General features: G+C 38.6%; 1 protein-coding gene across 3 annotated transcripts in view; it reads left to right on the top strand.

Annotated features, from left to right (window-relative positions):
• The window catches only part of ASG2 (transducin family protein / WD-40 repeat family protein), a 146,981-nt gene that overhangs the window by 76,765 nt on the left and 47,789 nt on the right, over positions 1–22,427 (top strand). For all 3 annotated transcript variants that reach the window (XM_089988194.1, XM_089988196.1, XM_089988195.1), the window contains exons 10-13: positions 3,182–3,327; positions 3,674–3,847; positions 3,926–4,036; positions 4,240–4,351. In XM_089988194.1, the coding sequence (XP_089844320.1) occupies positions 3,182–3,327; positions 3,674–3,847; positions 3,926–4,036; positions 4,240–4,351 (543 nt within the window). The remainder of the gene's footprint in view (positions 1–3,181; positions 3,328–3,673; positions 3,848–3,925; positions 4,037–4,239; positions 4,352–22,427) is intronic.

Genomic DNA, 22,427 nt, shown 5'->3' with positions numbered 1-22,427 from the left:
AGTCTTGGCTTATTACTTTCAGAAACAGTAAATATAAAATCAGAATCAAAGACTTGACGTTGGTGAGGCTTCAAGGTTGAATAGTTGGAATGAATGAAGGAAGTATCTTCTTGGAAGATGTACATGTTGCCCCATCGTTTTCCTTCAGCGAATATCCTCCTCGTGCGAAGATCCTTGACATAAACAGAAGAGGGAGTAAATTCAACTAAAGCATTAGCATCATCAACAAGTTTTTAGACAGAAACAATGTTCTTTTGAATATTAGGAGCATGGATGACACTTGGAAGTTTAAGAGAGGATTTTGACATGTGTATAATGGCATTTCCAGTATGTGAGATGGCATGATGGGATACATCTCCTGTGACTATGCTATTCTTTCCAACATAAGGTGTAAGAGTCAAGAGCTTACCTACATCACCTGTAACATGAGTAGCTGCTCCGGAGTCGACATACCAAATTCCTTTGTTATTTTGCTTCATGTTTAATCCTGCCAAGGCTGCCAACAGTAACTCTTTTACTTCTCCATCCTTTTTAGTCTCTGCTTGTGGAGCTTTCCCTTTGTTTTGGGGATTAAACCAACAATTCGCTTTAATGTGCCCTTTCTTATTGCATAGGAAGCAGGTGGGAATGGGTCGTTGTCCCTAGACATTGGGTGTTGGAAGTATGCCACGACCTCCATAGTTATTTCTCCCTTGGCCTCCTTTTTCTCGAAAAGAGCTTCCTCTACCTCGACCATAACTCATTCCAATAGCCAGCACATCTTGTGTTCCGGAATTCCCATGAGAGGTTTCAGAGGAACCTTTCAGATTCATCTCATATTGCAATAATTTTGCACGAAGATCTTCAAACTTTGGAAGTTCTGGTAGACATAGTAAGGTTGTTGTCATAACATGATAGTTTGGCCCCAATCCACTCAAGGTTTGTTGTACTTTATCTTTTTCACTGACAAGACACCCAACAACCGCCAACTGATCTGTGATACCTTTCATTTTATTCAGGTATTCCATAATAGACATGGAATCTTTCTTCAGCATTTGAAATTCTCGCTTAAGAAACATAATTCTTGCCTCAGAAATTTGTAAATATGTTTGAACTAACGTATCCCACAGTTCCTTTGCCGAACAATCATCAGGAAGAGCAATAAGGACCTCCTGTGAAAGAGTTGAAGTGATGTATGCCACTAGTGATTGATCTCTCTTCATCCAAGCAACATATTCTGGATTCTTGTGAAGCACAACAGATTGTTCTCCTTTATCGTCCGCCTTTTCTTGCGAAAGGAATTCTGGAGGCGGTGGGACCGATCCATCCAGATGACCAGAGAGGTCCTGACTTTTTATAAACGGAATAATCTGTCTTTTCCAGGTTAAGAAATTACAGTTATTCAGTTTTTCAGAGACTAGTTGACCAAGAAAACTTGAGGACAGACATGATTGCCCGTGAGTAAAATCCATTTGAAGAATATGCTTGAACTGCCACTTAGGTATGAAAAGCAAAGGACTCGGCTAACAGAAAAAATTCTCAGATGAGGAAAAACAGATGGCTACTAGCAGGCAGTTCTCTTTAGAATCAACAAAAATACAGATCAACAGAAAAGGAAATCACAGATTGACAGTGATTAGCAGGTAGCAGAGAAACACATATTCAATGCAGGGAAAGACAACAGGAAAAACAGCAGGAAGGAAAACACAGATTAAATGTAGTAAAGACAACAAGAAAACAGCAGGGATTAAGAAAACAACAGGGATTAAACCACATATCGATAGAGGATCGAATTTTCACAAAGGAAAGGGGGAACCTGATTTTATTAGACACAGATTTTGCTGATAGAAGCACACTGATGAAAAACACACAGATTGATGCTGTGATTCTTTGAGATTCACGGCTGATAGGTTCAGATTCACGCAGATTCACGCTGGGTGTTTCACACAGATTCACGGTGGGTATTTGAGGGTCACAATACCACGCACATTCACGCCGGGCTTTCAGATTCACGCTGGGCTTTCTTCAGACACAGATTCACGACTGATAAATCTGGGCTTTCTTCACAGATTCACGGCTGATAAATCCACTCTGCTGACACTGATGGATTCACGCTGTGATTTGCTCCCAGATTTTGGCTAAATCAGATTCACGCTGGGCTTTCTTCACAGATTCACGGCACACGCAGATCCACGCTGGGCTTTCTTCACAGATTCACGGCACACGCAGATCCACGCTGGGCTTTCTTCACAGATTCACGGCACACGCAGATCCACGCTGGGCTTTCTTCACAGATTCACGGCACACGCAGATCCACGCTAGGCTTTCTTCACGCAGATTCACGCTGGGCTCTGATACCATGAAAGAAGGAAACCCTAATCGACAGTGAGAGAGGAGAAGAGAGGGAGAGAGAGATTGCAGATGAAGGAGGGTTCAGTCCATCGTGACTGCCCTCTCATTCTATTTATAATAAAGTGTAAAACACTAGGGTACGAAAATACCCCTTTACAAAATGTTAATTTACAATACATGAACTGGATCTGGACCCGATCCATTACATAAATGGATCGGGTCAGACATACACAATGAAGATAACGATGCCTTCTTTTCACGGATGTTATAGTTATGAGCAATTTAAGACATCCTAGGTCATTTTACTGAAAATAACACAAAAAACATACGAGCGAAAAATAAGAATTATCTGTGCAATACTTGAAAAGAATAATTTATAAATAGCAAGCTTATTTCATACATCGAGCTGCTAAAAGGAATAAAAAAAATGCGCAACAGCCAATTGTAACCTACTGTGTCTATTAAAAACATCTGATGGGCGGTGTAATATCAATGGTACTTTTGATTGAACAAACATCTAATAAGTTGCTTAAAAAATTCCGATTCTTATGTTTAGGAATTTTAATTCCTTAATCCAATGTATCATCATAGTCAAGTATATGGAATCAAGATTCCTGTGGTAGCAACCATGATATTGGCTACTTCCTGCTTGTTTTGGAATGTGCTACTTCCTGCTTGCTTATCAGGCTTCTACTTTGCCTAAGGACATCCAGTAATTATGATTGGGGGCATCACTGCTAGTTTCCCTTTTCCTTTCTCTATTCTTCTATACCATTTTTTTGTTTCAGGTTCATCCACTTATTTCAAAAAATGTGTATAATAATCTTTATTGAGATTTTGTCTATTTTAGGTGGTGATTGCAGCATGAGATATAGAGCTGCTGATGTTTCAAAGCAGATGTTGTTGGACCCAGTGCTCAGTGCGGATGAGATGTGTCTGCCTTCAGCTCAGCTTATGCCTTGTGGGATCAGTAAGGGCTTGGTGGCTTCTGATAAGGTAAGTTATTCAGATTTATTCATGATGCCTGTGCTGTAAATTTTTGTATTAAAAAACTTTTGCTGTAGTGTTCATGCTTGTTAAGTTTGATGTAATACATGCATTACTATTTTGTGTGCTACCCCTCTTGCCATGTATAGTGCATTTCATTCTTTTGAGGGGTATTCTTGTATTTTTTTCATAGTTCTAGTGTCTTCTAGTGAGTTAGAGGGGGCCTTCTCCCTTATATTGTTGTCTCTCTTATTTTTTAGAGCTAATGAAGTTTTCCTTCTTGGTGTGCCTTCTTTTCTCATCTTTACTTTATCCTTCTCTTTTGTTTTGATAATGCCATCTGTGTATTTTCTAGGCTTGTAAATGCAGTGAATTACTACTTCAATATGCTAATAAATCCTTGGAGGAAGGGTCAGATTATCTTTATGCAATTGAGGCGTGTTCAGAAGTGTTGGATGGAAAAGGTCCTGATATTGGACACACACTGAGGCATGAATGTTTGTGTACTCGGGCAGGATTGCTCCTCAAGGTTCTGGTTCTTTTCTCTGCAGGTACTATCTATTTTTAATGTCCTGATGTTGATTTGAACTGTGTTTTCCTTTTCCAGAGGCAGTGGAAAAATGATGTTCATATGGCTATAAGAGATTGCAAGAAGGCACGGACAATTAATCCTTCATCATTCAAATCACACTATTATATGGCTGATGCACTTCTGCAGGTTCTTTATATCCTTCCATTATGCCAGCATTTCAATTGACATATTCTCTTTTTATCTCTCCTCCATTTGAGGGTTTTCTAGCCGATCCTGCTACTTCTATATGCAGCTTGTCATAGTTATAATCTATGAATGCTTTGCATTAATCCGTTGGATTTGTTTTATCGAATTAAGCCATCTACGACGTTTATTTTGTTTATTTGTAGCTGGGAAGATACAAAGATGCTTTGGAGTATGCAATGGTTGCTCAGTATCTGGCTCCATCAAATTCTAAAGCAGCGGAGGAAGTTGCTATCTTAAGAGAGGATATTTCTGCAGGTTTGCATGATTTTTACTTTCTTGCAGTTAATATATCTTTGAATAAAATTTATCTGTTGTATTTATGTTTTGGTATTGGGACATTAGTTGCAAGTTCATGTACATGCCACTGTGCCACTACTGTTTTTTGCTTGTTTTAATGCCATTATGCGTTCTTATCTCTTCTCTTCTCATATTCATGTGCTGTTTTCTTGGACTGGATTACTGATTTGCTATTTTTTTTGATTTGTCTCCTCATGTACACAGGCTTATTATCCAGGTTTGGTAATGAATTACTTGAGTTCCTCATATTCTCGGAGCTGACAAATCACAAACTTTATTCCAGTAATAATAAAAGAAACAAGTAAACAAAAGCTTTGAAACAGTGGAAAATGCCTGCCCACTACAAGTCCAAATAAAGTGATAAAAGATCTCAGAACATAAGGAATGATCATGAATATAATCATATAACAAATACATTAAGTACCTGTCTTCCATACCCTCCCTAAGCACAGACACAATTCCAAATTTCTTCAAGCTTGGAATACCCAAGCCCTGCAAGTCCAAATGCTGCTCCATGACGATCCCCATATCTATCACTATGCATTAACTTGTCTAACAGTCTAGAAACAAGTGTATGGGCATCTTCTTATCAAAGAAAGTTTGCTGGAAAGACAAACCAATCATTGGGTAACAAATCTATGTGAACAATAATTTGACAATTCCAAGAGAATGATAAAATGAAAGCATATGCAGAATAGAAGATCATAGAAATATTGTAGTAGAAATTTTTCATTTTTGAAGAAAAGAAAAAAAGTATTTTTGTAGCACATCAAAACAAATTCCATCATACAGGTTCACATAGCCACTGTCCAAAAACAATGACAACATGAAATATCGTGTCTAAAACATAAGAACCCAAAGTGAAAGTTATATATGATTAGAAAAAGAATAGGTATGACATATTAGAATATGGATCAGATATGGATCCAATAGAGGATTGTTATCATCGCAAAAAATTTCCCCCTCCCTCTGCGAGAGAGAAGAAACGATTCTGCGAGTCAAACTCGACCAAAGTTTTGAAAATTGGTTTTGAAAATTACTCGCCGCCGTTTTGAAAAATTTGCGAGAAAATTCCGTGGAATGGGATCCGCCTGTCGGTACGAGGTTCAACCGTTCCTGGCGCCTTTACCAGGGGTAATCGAACCAAGGATCAAATGTGTACTTTGACTAAGTTTAATTATCCAAATCATGTTCTATTTTTCTAGAATGCACAGAGAATCAGGCATGTGCTATGAAATTTTGAAAAGATGCAAGTTTGAGAAATATGATGTTTGCTTGGAAAGTTGAAATATGCTTGGAAAATGATTGGAAAAGTGCTTTAAAAATGGAATTCCTGGGAAAATCATTGAATTTCATTGGAAATCAGAAATTTGCATTGGAAAATGAATTCTCAGGAAAACTTGAACTTTGGGAAAATCGATTTTGAGATTTGGATTGCTTTTCTGAGGAAATGGATTTGAGAATCTTGAGAAAGTCAGGAAGTTCATTGGAAAACGGAAAATGGATTCTCAAGAAAATGGGAACTCTGAGAAAATCGATTTTTGGAATTTGTGTTTGAAATGAAAATCAATTTCTGAAGGAGATTTGAGAATTCTGAGAAACCAATTTCTGAAATAATTCCAAGAACTTTGGAAAAATCGATTTTGGGATTTGAAAATGAAATTGAGAATGTGGAAATCTTGGAAAATCATGATTTGAACTTGGAAAATACTTGGAATCTCATTTGAAAATTCAGAGTTCTGAGAAAATCAAATCCTGAGAAAGACTTGGAAATTTTTGGGAAAATCGATTTCTCTGAAATGGAATTAGGAAATGAGTTTGAAAATAATGCAAATTGAATGAATGAATATGAATTTGAAAGAGGATTCTTTGAGAAATTGGAAAAATCCTTTTGAAATTTTGAGAAATGCAGTGCATTTTTGAAATTAGCCTAAGAGTGTAGGTTGAATATGGCTAATACGAAGATCACAAATCTTGGTTTTCTTCGTATTCTGACTATGACCATAAATACGAATCCCACCAAATCTGTGAACTCCTTAAGAGCTCGTGCGCATGCCATTCATGTCAACCATAGTGATTTTGGAAAATGTGCATATGCATCATATATCAGATATTGAATTTTTCAGAAATTAAACTATATGCAATGCAGTCCTATTCTAAACTGAAAAATAACTCTTATTCCAAATTATTACATCTGATATTACAATGAATTGAAATAAAAGAAAATAAAAGTGTTCTTCCTAGATATTCCTGCAGAACTAGAAAACATGTTAGCACGGAAATGTAGGTTTGTCTGAAATTATTTGAAAATATTGAAAATTATCGGATATTATTCATATATAAACCCAAATTCATACCCACTTTGACATAAACATGAGAAATAAGTAATAAAATTCGAAAATAAACTTAGAAATTCGAAATTGGAGTAAAATGACAAAAATGCCCCTAATGACCTTGAAATCAAGGTTTTTTGAGAGAAATTTTGTAAATTTTGGAAATTTGAAAATCAAATGAAATAAAATTAAACACAATATGATGCAATATGATGATATGCATGAAAATTTAGAGAATTGAAGTTTGGAATTTCGAAATTGAGGTCAAAACGACCAAAATGCCCCTGATAACAAGACTATGGCCTTGAAACCAGGGTTTTTTGAAATAAATTTTGCAAAAATGGGGAATTCAAATGCAAATGATATTGAAATTAACCCTAATATGATATGATATGCTTATTCACATGATAAAAACCCTAAAATGGCAAAAATATCACAAATTATCGAATTTAACTTGTTTTTCGCCTAATTTTTGCCTCTGAATTTAAAAGTAAACTAACATACAAGGTAAATGAACTTGGAATTGAGCCAAATTTGACATGGATACCTAGACTATCCCTAAAAACAGAATGAAGCTCGAAAATATATTTTTTGATATTTTTTTAATATGAAAAATTAACTAAAATCCTAAAAATCAAGATTTTGCCTAAAATGCTAACTCTAAACTGAATTTCGGGTACTAAATTACAATAAAAATTTCTCAAATTTTATAGGGTGGCAAATGACAGTTAGGCAAAGATTTTTGCCTTTTACAGATTCTGGTTTTGACCTATAGTCCTAGCTTCACAGCTCCGACAAGTCGGATCGGAATCCGGTGACTCTAGGATCTAGGGTAGATTGACAGGTTTCGGGAAAAATTATGGGAAAAATAGAAGACAGTGGAGCAAATGGCTGAAATTCTGGTAAAATGTCCTTGACAAACAGAGGAAGATTTCCTCTTTTTACAGTTTTAGGATTCGGGTTATGGTTTGGGAGAGAGCAGAGGATTATCAGAGATCTAGATCTCTGTAATTCTCAGGCATTGGAATTTGAAAGGCAGGGAAGTTAATTCCGGAAAAAATACCTAGGATGTTTCTAAAATTCTCAAAATTTGGGGAATGATAGATGAAACAGTGAGAAACAACTTCTCTGTTGGAAGTTTTGGCATCCAACCTACAAACTGAGGCATCACAGCGGGTTAGGGTCGGTCTAGACCCTGACAAGGAAAAATTGATATTTTCACGGGTTTTGGGAAAACTCAATTTTTATCAGAAACTGAAACTTTATGGAAAAATCTGGAAAAATACTGACAAACAATAGATTCCAATAGGGATCCACTGTATTTTTTTTGAGGAAGATTCGAATCTTCCATGGGGGAGATTTTGGATCCTCAAGTCTGCTAAAATGGAGTTTGGATTTTCCTGGGGGTTCAAAACATGGTTTTGCTTTTTATTTTTTTTAATGGAGCCCAAGAACTCAAATTAGTTCGAATTTTTGGCAAGACATCAATAACAAGTGAACCTAATTATACTATTTTTTTTGTGATTTATGAATGAAAATTAACACATAAAATAACAATGATATTGTATGTATAAATAAAACAAACTATGAACTAGACATTAGACACTAATAACACTAAACTAAATGATTAATACGACTGTAAAACTAGGAAATAAATCCAAATATAAGAGATGAAAAAGAAAATTCAGGGGGGGGGGGGCGTGAACTATTTTGATGTTGCTATGGTGGAGGAAGGATCCGATCCATTTGTTGGATGGATCCTTGGGCTTCCGCGGCATCAGCTACAAGGAACCAATACATAAATCTCTCAACCATACAAAAATTCAGTCTTTGAACTAGCTTTAGGCTCACATCATAAGAGAAATTTATAAGAAAGAAGTTTTACCTTGGAATCACTTGTAATGGCTGAAGATGGGCTGCCTCCAGGAGATGTCGTGGCTGCTTGGAAGCGGCTGGAGCCACTAGGTGGTTGTTGCCTTGGAGGAAGTTGCTGCCTTGTTGCTGTAGCTGCAATGGAAGGCTGATGATGGCTGGAGGCGTGGCTTTGATGGAGGTGATTGTTGCTGCCAAGGAAGCACCGGCTGGAGATGGTTCAAGCAAGGCTGCTGGTGCTGCCTTGGCTGGAGAGAGAGGCTCCTTGGTGGTGCTGCAACTTGGGAACCGACTGAAGGAGGACCACTAAGCACCGGCTGGAGTTATTCTCTCTTTGATGGAAGGGCTGAAGCTGCTGCTAGGGAGGAGTGGTTGGGCGTGAGATTCCTTGCCACCTTGATGAAAATAGCAGACCAAGGGCGGGCTTTGGTGGCTGGAACAAAGAGGGATCAAGAGAGAGAGAGAGAGAGAGAGAGAGAGAGAGAGAGAGAGAGAGAGAGAGAGGTGGGTTCATGTATGGTCTCTTCTTTTTTCTTTTTTTGATAACTTGGGGAAAAATAATTGAGCCCCTAAGTTTCTAATGAGAGAGGATTAATGGGAGATGAGAGGTGGAGAGAATCCACCGTGAGAGCCTCTTGTTAGGGGAATTAGAAAGAAGGAAAAGGAATAAGAAGGGAGGAGGGAAAGAAGAAAGGAAAGAAAGAGAAAAGAAGGAAAGAAAGAAGAAAGAAAAAAAAGGAAAGAAGAAGAAGAGAAGGAAGAAAGAATGGAGGAAGAAGGAAGAGGAAGAAGGGTGATACATGAATGATAAAGAGGGAAAGAAAAGGAAGAAAGAAGAAAAGAAGGAAAAGAATAAAGAAGAAGAAAGGAGAAAGGAAAGAAAAGAAAGAAAGAGAAGGAAGAAAGGAAGAAAGAAAAGGAAAGAAGGAGAGAGGGGGCTGGAGGCTCGGTCGACCACCTTGGTGGGTCCCACCTCCTTTCATAAAAAATAGGAATTAAAAGAAAATAAAATGAAAGAAAATAGAGAAAAGAAAGATATATAATTTTTTTTTTATTTTAAAATGAAAATGTAGATATAAATGAAGGAGCCATCTCAGAGTGGGATCACTTTCCAAATTTGAAATTCATTTTGAAGATCACAGGGGTAGAATAGTTTTTTTAGAAATTTTTTGGACGAAACGAGCTATTTTTGGCAATTTTTGAAACAAGCTCAGAATTTGAAGTTTCATACTCCGTTGCGAAGCAAATCCAGTTTAGAATTTGAAAATTTGAGTTTGAAAAAAATCCAAATTATTTTTCTCCGAAAAATATTTTCAAATTTAGAATCATGAGGGTAAAAATGCCAATTTTAGAAACCCAGGGTTTGAAATTGATTTCTGAAAGCTTTTGAAACTCAATCTAGATTGGAATTTATAAAACTGGAGTTCTGGATCTCGAAAATGAAATGGAATGTGATGAAATGACATGAAATGCTATGCGAAATGTAGACCCTGAATGAAGAATTTTGGATATTGGACTTTGATTGACACTTGTACCAGTTTAAAAAGTGTTAAAATTAATAAAATTTGTGAAATGATTCAAGAAATGATTTTCGGGCTCTACCGGGCCAGAGTGACACTGAAAATTGGGGTGTGAGCTGGATTGAACTGAGATGAACTGGATTAAGCTGGGTTTTAGGGTTTCAGAACTCAACTGGACTGACAAAACACTGACTCAACTGAACTCCTCGACTGAATTATCAAGAAAAGCTGTCATTTTTAGAGAAATGGTCACTGGAGTTAAGTGAATTACAAACCAAAGTTGGGTTTGAGCTGGAACAAAGATCAGTAATACTGAGATGAACTAAAATTGAAGCTTAAACACTAGCTCAATTGACTGGATTCAGCTCAGTTTCAGCTAAATGAGCTGAAATGGGCTCCTAGACACTTGAAAGTGGTTTTGAACTGAAACTGGAGCACTTGAACTCCTGGTGAGCTCAAGCTAGACTCTGGGAATAGGATTGACTGAGAATGACTGACTCAGAGACAATTGGCTTGGATTTGAGTGAGAAATGAGCTCATTTCTAAAGAAATGATCCCATTTTGGTAGGAATGGTCAGAAATGAGAATGGTTTGCTCATTGTGAGTTCAGATGAGCTTGAAATGATTGATATTCTAACTGTTCTGAACTTACCAATGAGTTTGGTTGACTCCGACTGACCAGGGTTACAGGATGTCCTAAGGGTAAAATGGTATTTTTTCTAATGAAAGTGGTTAAAATGATAATTTTCTGACACAAATTTGGGGTTGGACTTCTACACGTACCTACCAGGGTTGGCACTCCACACGGGGTTGTGTCTGAGAATGGATGATGAAAATTTGGGGTGTTTACAAGGATTCATATGGTTCACGTTTATGTTTATATTCTAATGTAATATATATTACTAACATGGGCAGTTTTGTCCATGTAAAAGAATTATAACCCTATTTATCTTAATGATGTATTAGTGCAGCCACTAAGAAGAAAACTTGAGGTTGCCGATTTTAAGAAACCTCTGTTCTCTCTCCCCACTCCTTTTCTCGGTTTCTTCAACAGAACACGCCAACCCATTGACAGTTTTATCATGGTATCAGAGTGGGTAACATTTCTGGGCGTAAAAGGATCTTCATAAGGGACGTCAAAAGTCGAGTTCTCCCTGTCGTTTTCAGCCGTGAAGTTAAACAAAAAGGCCGAGTTCTTCCTGCCATCTTCAGGCGAGTTCCCCTTCTCTCTCTGTTTCACATTCTCTTCAGCCAAGTGCTCCTCTTCAGTCCCCTTCTCTCTTCATTTCACGTTCTCTTTAGCCAAGTGCTCCTCTTCAGCCGATTTTTTTACTTCTCTTTAGCCGTGTGCTTCTCTCCAGCCGAGTGCTCCACGTCAAAAGCCGAGTCCTTGTTTCCAGGTCACAATCTCCCTCTTCAGATCTCTTGTTTTACGCTTCCTTAAGATACTCCTGCTTCACACGATCTCTTCTGATCACGTGAATCTGGTCTGGTCACATTCATCTTCGCCTACTCAAGGTTCTACATTTAGATCTGTTGTGCATCTTCCACTGATCTGAAATAATATTCAGATCAGCTGTTGTCTTCCTCATCTGAAACAATATTCTACATTTACATTCAGTTTTAAAATCCTGTCGTGACATTGTCTGTTTATGTTTTTGTGCTGATTTCTGTCATAAAACCGATTTCTGTCATATTTTTTTTTCTTTTAAGTCTGCAAATGGATACTTCAGCCAACACCGGTCTTCCAATTTCCTGGGGCAGCTAGTTTCTGAAAAACTAAACACAAACAACTATTTGACTTGGAAAAGGCGAATTGCTCCTTTCATTCGAAGTCAAGACCTTTTAGGTCACTTGGATGACTCTACTCCAACTCCATCAGAATTTATCACACAAGAAGCAAAAGAGGACGGAGGGTTACCAAACAGCATTCGCAACCCTGCATTTGTTACTTGGATGAAGTGCGATCAGGCTCTCGTCGCGTATATCACTTCTACATTGTCACAAGGAGTTTTAGTTTCCATCCCTGATGATTGTACAACTAAAGTATTGTGGGAGACTCTAGCTCAGACCTACTCTCAAATATCAGAGGCTAAGGTGTTATTTCTCAAGCGTGAATTTCAGCTTTTAAAAAAGGGGGCAATGACCATTATTGAATTTTTGAATCAAGTCAAAAGCATCACAGACCAATTAGCCATTATTGGATACCCAGTGTCAGATAATGAAAAAGTGCAGCAGACATTGAATGCCTTAGGATCAGAGTATCATGTTCTTGTCACTTCCTTATTGTGCTTGCCTACCTTGCCCAGTTTTGAGGATTTACGTGCTAAACTATTCCAGTACTAGATGTCTTTGAAAAGCATCTCTGATGCTTCAACAGGGCAATCATCTACGCATGATGTTCTAGCCACAGGGATGACTGCTGATCATGTACGAGGAGGACATGGGAGAGGCAGGGGAGCACAACAACTGGGTGGACGTGGGTTGTTACCCACGCCAAATCTCCCTGCTAGCTTTTCAAAGAATGTTCCCACATGTTACCAGTGCAACAAACATGGTCACATCAAAGCCAACTGTTGGTTCAACCCACAAAATCATAATAGAACACAAAACAATAGAAATGGTGCTACATCAAGGACTGCAGGTACCTTTCGGGTCAGTGATGATGCTAAGGATCTTCTCTTATCTGCTATGGCCAACCTGAACCTGAAACAGAACGATGATGGAATATGGTACGTAGACTCTGGGGCAGCAACTCATGTCACTGGCAATGCTGGTAAGTTCTCTACTTTGACTCCTTATTTTGGTAAATCTAATATTGTAACTGGAGATGGGACTCACCACCCTATTTCAAACGTAGGCAACGTCTTCATCCCTTTGTTCGAGTCTTCATCCATTCTTTTATCTAATGTTGTTCATGCACCAAATATAAAGAAAAACATTATCTCTGTTTCTAAGCTTGTTGACTCTACCAATTCATTTGTGGAATTTACTCCTACTTCTGTCTTTGTCAAGGATCTTCAAATAAAGGAGATGTTCGCTAAAGGAGAGCGATGTGGAAACATGTATGTCTTCAATGAAGATCTAGCCTCCAGTGTCCTGAAGCCCAAATCTGATAATGTCTCTAAAAGCGTCCTAAGTATATCCAAATGTAATAAGCCAGATCTCTGACTTTCCCGTCTTGGTCATTGTAATCAAGTCTTTATTGAAAAGTTAGTGTCCAATGGTTTTCTTTCAGAGTCTGTTTCACCTTCATTGAAGGATAAAATGTGTCCCAGTTGTCAGGTCTGCAAAAGTCATGTACTTCCTTTTCATCAAATAAATAAAAGAGCTTCCATGCCCTTTGAGATAATATGTTCTGATGTTTGGGGCCCAACTTCCAATCCTTCCTCTTCTAGAAGTAAATATTATGTATCTTTTATTGACAGTTTCTCTCGCTTTACCTGGATATTCTTTATGAAACACAAATCAGAGTTTTTTCTTATTTTCGTCACTTTCATGCCTACGTTAAAACTCAATTCTCCCAAAATATTCAAATTCTCTAATATGATGGAGGTGATGAGTATTTCTCCAAAGAATTTTTAGATTTTCTCCAAGATAATGGGATACATCGTAGAGTTTCTTGCCCGTACACTCTACAACAAAATGAAATTGCTGAAAATAAACACAGACATATTGTGGAAAGTGCAATGAGTATGATGCATGGTTGTAACTTGCCTATTAGTCTTTGGACATAAGCTTCACACTGTCACTCATGTAATAAATCGTCTTCCTATGCCTATCCTTGAAAATCAGTCTCTCTATTATATTCTCTTTGGTGTATATCCTGATTATGATGAGTTTCGAGTTTTTGGATGAACATATTATGTACATATTGATAAATCCATGAGAACTAAATTTCAGGACAAAGCTTCTATATGCCAATTTGTAGGTTATGCAGATGAACACAAGGGTTACAGGTGCTATGACCCTGCCAATAAGAAGATCAGAATTTCTAGAAATGTTGTTTTTGATGAAAATAGTTTTCTAGAAAATAAAACAGATCACAATCGTGAACGTATTGACGCAGCTTCTAATTGGTATGATCCATGGCTTAGTGCTGAACTTATTTCACATGCTGTAGAACATACCACTTTGGCTCCTGAAAGCATACATGATGAGACGCCTTTAGATAAGGTATCAGAAACAGAATGTCTGAGATACAAAGGAAATGTCTATACCAGGAGACCCAGAGAGCAAACAGATGTACCTGTTGGAGAACACATGGCATTGTCCAGTAACAGTGAGGCACCAAGAAGATCAGGCAGGATAAGACACCCTATTGAAAAATGGGTGAGTTATGATAACATCTCTATGGATTTTCAGATCTTTCTATCCAAGATTGAAAAACACGAGGAGCCACTTGGGTTTTGTCAAGTTGTTTAATCTAACAAATGGATTGAAGCGATGAATGAGGAGATCGAGACACTTCATGAGTGTCAAACATGGGAGATAGTTGGTCGTTCCCCAGATAAAAATGTTGTTGACTCAAAATGGGTGTATAAGATTAAATATAAACCGGACGGTAGCATTGAACGATACAAGACACGTCTTGTTGCCAAAGGTTTTACTCAAGATTACGGTCAAGATTATGATGAGACATTCAACACAGTGGTGAAAATGGGAACTATTCGTATTATTCTTGGCCTGGCAATTGAACATGGGTGGATCCTTAGTCAACTTGATGTTAAAAATGCATTCCTTCATGGGGATTTAAAAGAAGAGGTCTATATGGAGCAGCCTCAAGGTTATGCAGAGGGAGATCCAATAGAATATGTATGCAAATTAACCAGATCATTGTATGGTTTAAAGCAAGCCTCCAGGTCATGGTTTGAAAGCTTCTCCTTAGAGATTCAGAACCACGGTTTCATTCGTTCCCAACTAGATCATTCTCTATTCATATACAGGGATGGAACCATTATGGTTTTCTTACTTATATATGTTGATGATATATTGATCACTGGTAATGCTCCAGACCATATTCAACGAATTAAAGCTTTACTAAGTATGCGGTTCAAGATGAAAGATCTGAAAGAATCTGAAAAGGGCTTCAGGATAGTGCGCCTTCAAGCTTTGGAGAATAGCCTTCAATCTGAAAATACAAAATAAAGAGAAGAGAGGAGAGGGGGAGAGGAGTAGGATGCCAAAATGGAAAGTAGGGCACGTTAAAAGTATCGTGACCCTCTCTTAATAAGATATATATAGGATCTAACACTACTGAACAAAATACATGAAAAATATACAGGATTACAAGTATGCCACCGCCCAAGCATGGGGAAAGCATACGCTCGGATATGGATCCAATATCGGATCCATATCCGATACAAATACAATTCTGCGACTACTCCAACAGACAAGATAAGAATTGAGAAAGACACAATAGCCAGAAACAGATCGGCGTTCATCAAGATCGCTTCCCCAATCAGCATCAGTGTAAGTAGAGATAATATGACCATCCACAGTAGGAGACATGTGTTTATAAGTAAGTCCATCGCCAATAGTCCCCTTGAGATAACGTAAGATACGCTTGACAGCTTCCATATGAGTGTCTGTGGGAGCATGCATAAACTGGGAAACTTGATTGACAGCATATACAATGTCGGGCCGAGTGAATGTCAAATATTGAAGTTTCCCAACAATACTGCGGTAAAGGGTTGGAACAGGATATGCAGGACTGCCATCTGAAACGTTCAACTTTGCATGCAAAACGCTGGGCGTGTTAATGGGCTTACAATCAGACATACCAGAGGATGTGAGAATATCAAGGGCATACTTGTGTTGAGAAAGAGTGAGGGAATCCTCAGTCCTGTCTAATTCAACACCCAAAAAATATCTGAGGTCCCCGAGATCTTTCATTTTGAAATGTTGTTCTAACACTTCTTTGATTTGGACGATATGAGAGAGAGTATTTCCCGTGAGAACAATGTCATCCACATATATCAATAACCAAGTAGTGATCCCTCCTTTGTGATAGATAAAAAGAGAATGATCAAGAGCACTCTTCTGAAAACCAGTTTCTTGAATGTGAAGGGAGAACCTTTCAAACCATGAACGAGAAGCCTGTTTTAACCCATATAATGACTTGTGCAACTTGCATACCCATAGATTAGAATCATTAGTAGCATATCCTGGTGGCTGTTCCATGTAGACGTCCTCTTTGAGGAAACCATGAAGAAAAGCATTTTTGACATCAAGTTGATGTAATGACCATCCAAAAGTAACAGCAAGAGAGAGAATAACTCGAATGGTACTCATCTTAACAACAGGGCTGAAGGTCTCATCATAATCTTCCCCATGTTGTTGAGTGAAACCTCTAGCCACAAGTCGAGCTTTATACCTATCAATACTGCCATCTGGTTTATATTTGATTTTATAAACCCATTTAGACCCAACAACATTCTTATCCCTTGGCCGTGGAACGACTTCCCATGTTTGACATTCATTCAAGGCTTCCATTTCTTCATTCATGGCTTCAATCCAACGGGAATTTTGAGAGGCCTGAGAATAACACTTTGGTTCAGTCTGTTTATGCAAACTGGTCATAAAAAGCTGAAAGTCCAAAGTGAAAGTGTTATAGCTTATCCATCTATCCACGGGATGTCTCGCTCGAGTGGACCTTCGTGGATGAGAAGGAACAATGACAGAATCAGTAGTAGAGGCAGGAGTGCGACGAGAATAAACCAAGCCAGAAAATCTGTCTAAAGGAGGATCAACCATCTGAGTATCAGACATGTCTGCTTCAATGTGAGTACTATCCATCTGGGCATCAGACATTTCTGCTTCAATGTGAGTACTGTCAGAAGGGGCTGGAAAAGTGGTCGGTTGAATCCCATCGCCTAAGATATTAGCACATAACCATGGATCATATAGTCTGGACGCTGGATCATGAATAGCCTTGGAAGAAGTGTGAAACTGCAATCTGAGTTCATCAAAAACAACATGTCTTGAAATATGTATACGGCCTGTTAGGGGATTATAGCACCTATAGCCTCGATAATGGTCTGTATAGCCCACAAACTGACACATTATAGCCCGAGCCTGAAGTTTGTTCCGGAGGCTGGAATCAACATGAACATAGCAAATGCATCCAAAAACCCGAAGCTCATCATACTTAGGATGCTCATGATTCAAAAGAAAGAAAGGAGATTTCCCTGCGAGAAGAGCTAAAGGCAATCGATTTATAACATAAACGGCCGTGTGAAATGCCTCAGTCCATAGAGTCATAGGGAGATCAGTGTCATGGAGCATGCTTAAGGCAGTCTCTACAATGTGTCGGTGCTTGCGTTCTGCAATGCCATTTTGCTGTGGTGTGTGTGGACAAGATATCTGTCTAGTGATGCCATGATTTAGCAAGTATTCAGTAAATTCAGATGATAAATATTCACCACCACCATCACATTGAAAATGCACTATGTTGGATGAAAATTTATTTTGGATGAGGGCATGAAATTGGCTAAACAAATGGAACACTTCAGATTTGTGTTTTATGAATTGTATCCATGTATAGCGAGAAAAAGAATCAACAAAAATGACATAGTATCTACTGCCGGAAGGAGATGAGACAGGAGCTGGTCCCCAAACATCAGAGTAAATCGTTTCAAACAATTTAGAAGCTCTTTTATTGATGGAATTAAAAGGAAGGACATGACTCTTACAAAGTTGACAGCTTGAGCACATGCCTGACTCACTAACAGGTCTCAGACTGGATTTGTGCAACAATCCATTATTAACAAGGCTAGAAATAAAAGAATGACTACAATGGCCTAATCGATTATGCCAAATGGACGGCATATCAGTTTGAGTCAAATTGACTTCATTCAGACTGATAGGAAAAGAAACAGATGAACTGGACTTGGACACTGGAGGAGCTTCTTTGAGGACGTACATGTTGCCTTCACGAATTCCTTCAACGAATATCGTCTTGGTGAGAGGATCCTTGACAAAAACAGAGGAAGGAGTGAATTCAACTGATGTGGAAGAGTCATCAATGAGTTTAGAAACTGAAATAATGTTTTTCTTGACATTAGGGACGACTAAAACATTGTGTAAAGGAAGAGAAGTATGCGGCAAAGAAACATATGCATTACCAATGTGAGTAATTTTGTGGTGAGTGCCATCACCTGTAACTACAGAACCTTTTGCTAAATATGGAGATGCACTAGAGAGTTTACCTGCATCATCAGTCACATGGGCGGCAGCACCAGAATCCACATACCAGACACCATCATCATTTTGCTTGAGATTCAGATTAGAAATAGCTGTCATTAAGAGTTGTTGTGCATCGGGCGTGAATGAGGAGGAAGACGCTCTAGAAATGATAGAGGGGGTTGGCCTGTGATCACGTCGACCTCCCTTAGCTTTGTTCTGAGGATTGTGCCAACATTCAGATTTAACATGTCCTCTCTTGTTACAATAGAAACATGTGGGGATACGCTTTGGCATGTTAACAAGAGTGCTGCCCTGAGGAGTAGGAAGAATACCCTTTCCTTGTCCGGATGTATGAGCCCAAGTATGTGCACGCTGTCCTGACACACCATGTGTAGAAGTAACTAAAATACTGGGCGAAGTAGAAATGGAAGCATCATGCCTGTGAACTCTACTAGCCTCATGCTGGATCAATTTTGCCTTTAAGTCTTCAAAAGAGGGTAAGACAGGGAGAACCTCCAGAGCAGTGCAAAATATATCAAACTCTGACCCTAGACCACTAAGAGCCTGCTGAACTTTATCCTTGTCTGAAATAGGATGGCCAATAACAGCAAGTTGATCGCTTACATTTTTAATCTCATAGAGATACTCAAGTACAGATCTGGAGCCTCTATTTATGCTTTGAAATTGACGCTTCAATTGAAGATATCTAGCTTCTGAAACTTGAGAGTATGTATTTGCAAGCGTATTCCATAGTTGAAAAGCTGAGATATCATCATCTATACCTGCAAGCACTTCTTCAGAGAGGGTAGAAGTAATATAAGCAACTAAAGCCTGATCATGTGCCATCCATATGGCATATGCTGGATTAGTGATATTATCTGTAGCAGTCACCGAACTAGTAGCATCCTTTGTTTCACCCAAAATCAATTCAGGCGGGGCTGGAGTAGAGCCATCAATATGACCATATAGACAATGGCTCTTAATGAAAAGGACTATCTGACGTTTCCACGTCAAATAGTTGGAATGAGTTAACTTTTGGGAGATGAGTTGGGAGAGAAAACTCGAAGAGAGGGTGGACATGATTATGCTGATATAATATTTGTGTTTCCAAAGGTACTCGGCTGAAGGATCAGGCACTCGGTTGAAGGATGAGGATCAAGCACTCGGCTGAAGAATGAAGATCAAACTCAGCAGATCGTGGCCGGGTTGACAGGCGTGATGAAGAAGGCAGACGTAACTCAGCAGTTCGTCGATCGTGGCTGGAGAAGACTCGCTCGTGGCTGGGGAAGACTCGATCGTGGCTGAAGAAACAGGCGTCGATCGTGGGTGGCTCTGATACCATGAAAGAATCTGAAAAGGGCTTCAGGATAGTGCGCCTTCAAGCTTTGGAGAATAGCCTTCAATCTGAAAATACAAAATAAAGAGAAGAGAGGAGAGGGGGAGAGGAGGAGGATGCCAAAATGGAAAGTAGGGCACGTTAAAAGTATCGTGACCCTCTCTTAATAAGATATATATAGGATCTAACACTACTGAACAAAATACATGAAAAATATACAGGATTACAAGTATGCCACCGCCCAAGCATGGGGAAAGCATACGCTCGGATATGGATCCAATATCGGATCCATATCCGATACAAATACAATTCTAACAAGATCTTGGGGAACTGAGATATTTTCTTGGTGTAGAGTGGACATACAAGATGAAAAAATGTCATTAACTCAACACAAATACACTCTTGATCTTTTGACCAAAGCAGGAATGACAGATTGCAAACCTGTGCCTACACCCAATGTTGTCAATCAAAAGCTCAGTATTTGTGATGGTGAGTTATATCCTGATGCAAACCAGTATCGCAGTTTAGTGGGCATGTTACAGTACCTTACTTTTACTAGACCAGACATTGTATATTCTGTAAATCAAGTATCTCAGTTCATGCATGAACCAAAGACTGGTCACATGGATGCCGTCAAACGTATTCTTCCCTATCTAAAAGGCATAGTGGGTGATGCCTCACATATGTACAATCTTCATGGAGGACACCAAAACATGACATATTAGCCTATACAGATGCAGACTGGGCAGGGGAACCAGATGAGAGGAAGTCTGTTTCAGTATACTGTGTTTTCATTGGAAGCAATCTTATCTCATGGAGTAGCAGAAAACAGAAGGCTGTGGCAAGATCTAGCACAAAGGCAGAATATAGATCTATGGCAGCTACCACAGCAGAAGTGACCTGGATTAGGCATCTACTTGCAGAAATGGGAGAGAGTATCTCAAGTTCGATTCTTATGTGTGATAATAGAAGTGCTATATAAATTGCGTTCATTCCTGTTCACCACAGTCTGACTTAGCATATTGAGATTGACCAACATTTCATCAGACAAAAGATAGCAGAAAAAAATGATTGAACCGGTTTATGTGTCTTCGGAAGACCAAATCGCTGATATGTTCACAAAAGGTCTCACAAGTAACCGTTTCTGGTATCTGAAGAACAAGTTGCACATGGTTCACTCCCATGCACAACTTGAGAGAGGGTATTAGAATATGGATCAGATATGGATCCAGTAGAGGATCTATATAGTTCACGTGTATGTTTATATTCTAATGTAATATATATTACTAACACAGGGCAGTTTTGTCCATGTAAAAGAATTGTAACCCTATTTATCTTAATGATGTATTAGTGCAGCTATTGTTTTGGGATGAAGGCGTAGTTGTTGTTGTTGTTGATGTATTAGTGCAGCCACTAAGAAGAAAACTTGAGGCTGCCGATTTCAAGAAACCTCTGTTCTCTCTCCCCACTCCTTTTCTCGGTTTCTTCAACAGAACACGCCAACCCATTGGCAGTTTTATCATGACATCCATAGGTTTTATACAATCAAATGCATCAACCACAATTACTGGCAAGAAAATAGTACAATATAATTCTGCATACATGCATGTGTGCACAACTGCACGTGCAAGCCTGCACACACTCATAAATATGAGCATAGCTCGTTCGTGACCTAGTTCTAAGTTCTATGAGTGCAGTTTTATGCACCAGCACTAGCTGGCAATTTGCCACTGGGGGCAAAATTGAGACAAAAATTTATGATGACAGACTATCTATCATGTTTATTCCACAACAACATAAATGAAAAGACATTAAGGAAGAGAGATATAATCCCTTTGAAATTTCCAAAATTATATCCAGGCATACAATTGTTTTGGGATGAAGGCGTAGTTGTTGTTGTTGTTGTATATCCAGGCATACAACCTGGAGAAATTGCTATTTGCCATTGCCTGAACAGAGCCAACTTCTTTGGTTGTGGATTTTCCATCTATATTATGTGTTTGTTGAGTCCTTGTAGAATCTCTTTCATAGTTGAGAAAAGTATTAGTGGGCAATGTTCCAGATTTGAGGACATAGGCACCTCCAGATAAGTAATAAATCTCAGTATACTTAAATGACCACAATATTCAGCAGATTCATCAGGCCTTATCCCAACCACATGGGGTCAGCTGCAATATCTGATGCATTTGGAACTTGCAAGTTATGCATAGTTTATGGACTATTTTATCAAAAAAAAGATACAAGCCTAAGAAATGAAGGACATTCATGCCTATAATGTTGACAAGGTTTAACTTAATTAGATAATCGACACAAAGGTGAAAACCACAAAGCAAAAGGGGAAGAAAGGGGCGCGAGGGGTTTGATGGCCATTTAATTAGCATGTGCAGTGTGTAACCTTTTATGTGTGTGTATAGATTTGCTGGATTTGTATACTAAACTTTGTGAAAATCACTTCCTGGTAAATTTTCTGTTTACACCAGACATATCTTGAAGACGTTGAGGAAGGAGAGGAAGAAGAAATGTCTGGAAATTGGAGAGGAGCATCACATGTGCTTATATAGACAGATAAGTGGAAAACACAATTAAAACCCTTTAAAGTGAGAAGTGAATGAGAGACGCTTCACATAGTCTTGCTAAGAAACGAGTAACTAGAATGGACAAGATTATGGAGAAATTAAACCCCAAGTACGCCGTGGGTGCTGTTGATTTCAACTCCAGCATTTTGGAAAAGGAAAAGATCCTCCATAAAGAGAAAAGGAGAAGATGAAGTATGATGTAAAAATCAT

Source organism: Nuphar pumila, chromosome 14 (assembly GCF_984573655.1).
Source record: "Nuphar pumila chromosome 14, dmNupPumi1.hap1.1, whole genome shotgun sequence".
Taxonomy (NCBI): Eukaryota; Viridiplantae; Streptophyta; class Magnoliopsida; order Nymphaeales; family Nymphaeaceae; genus Nuphar; species Nuphar pumila.
This window is presented reverse-complemented; position numbering and strand designations above follow the sequence as displayed.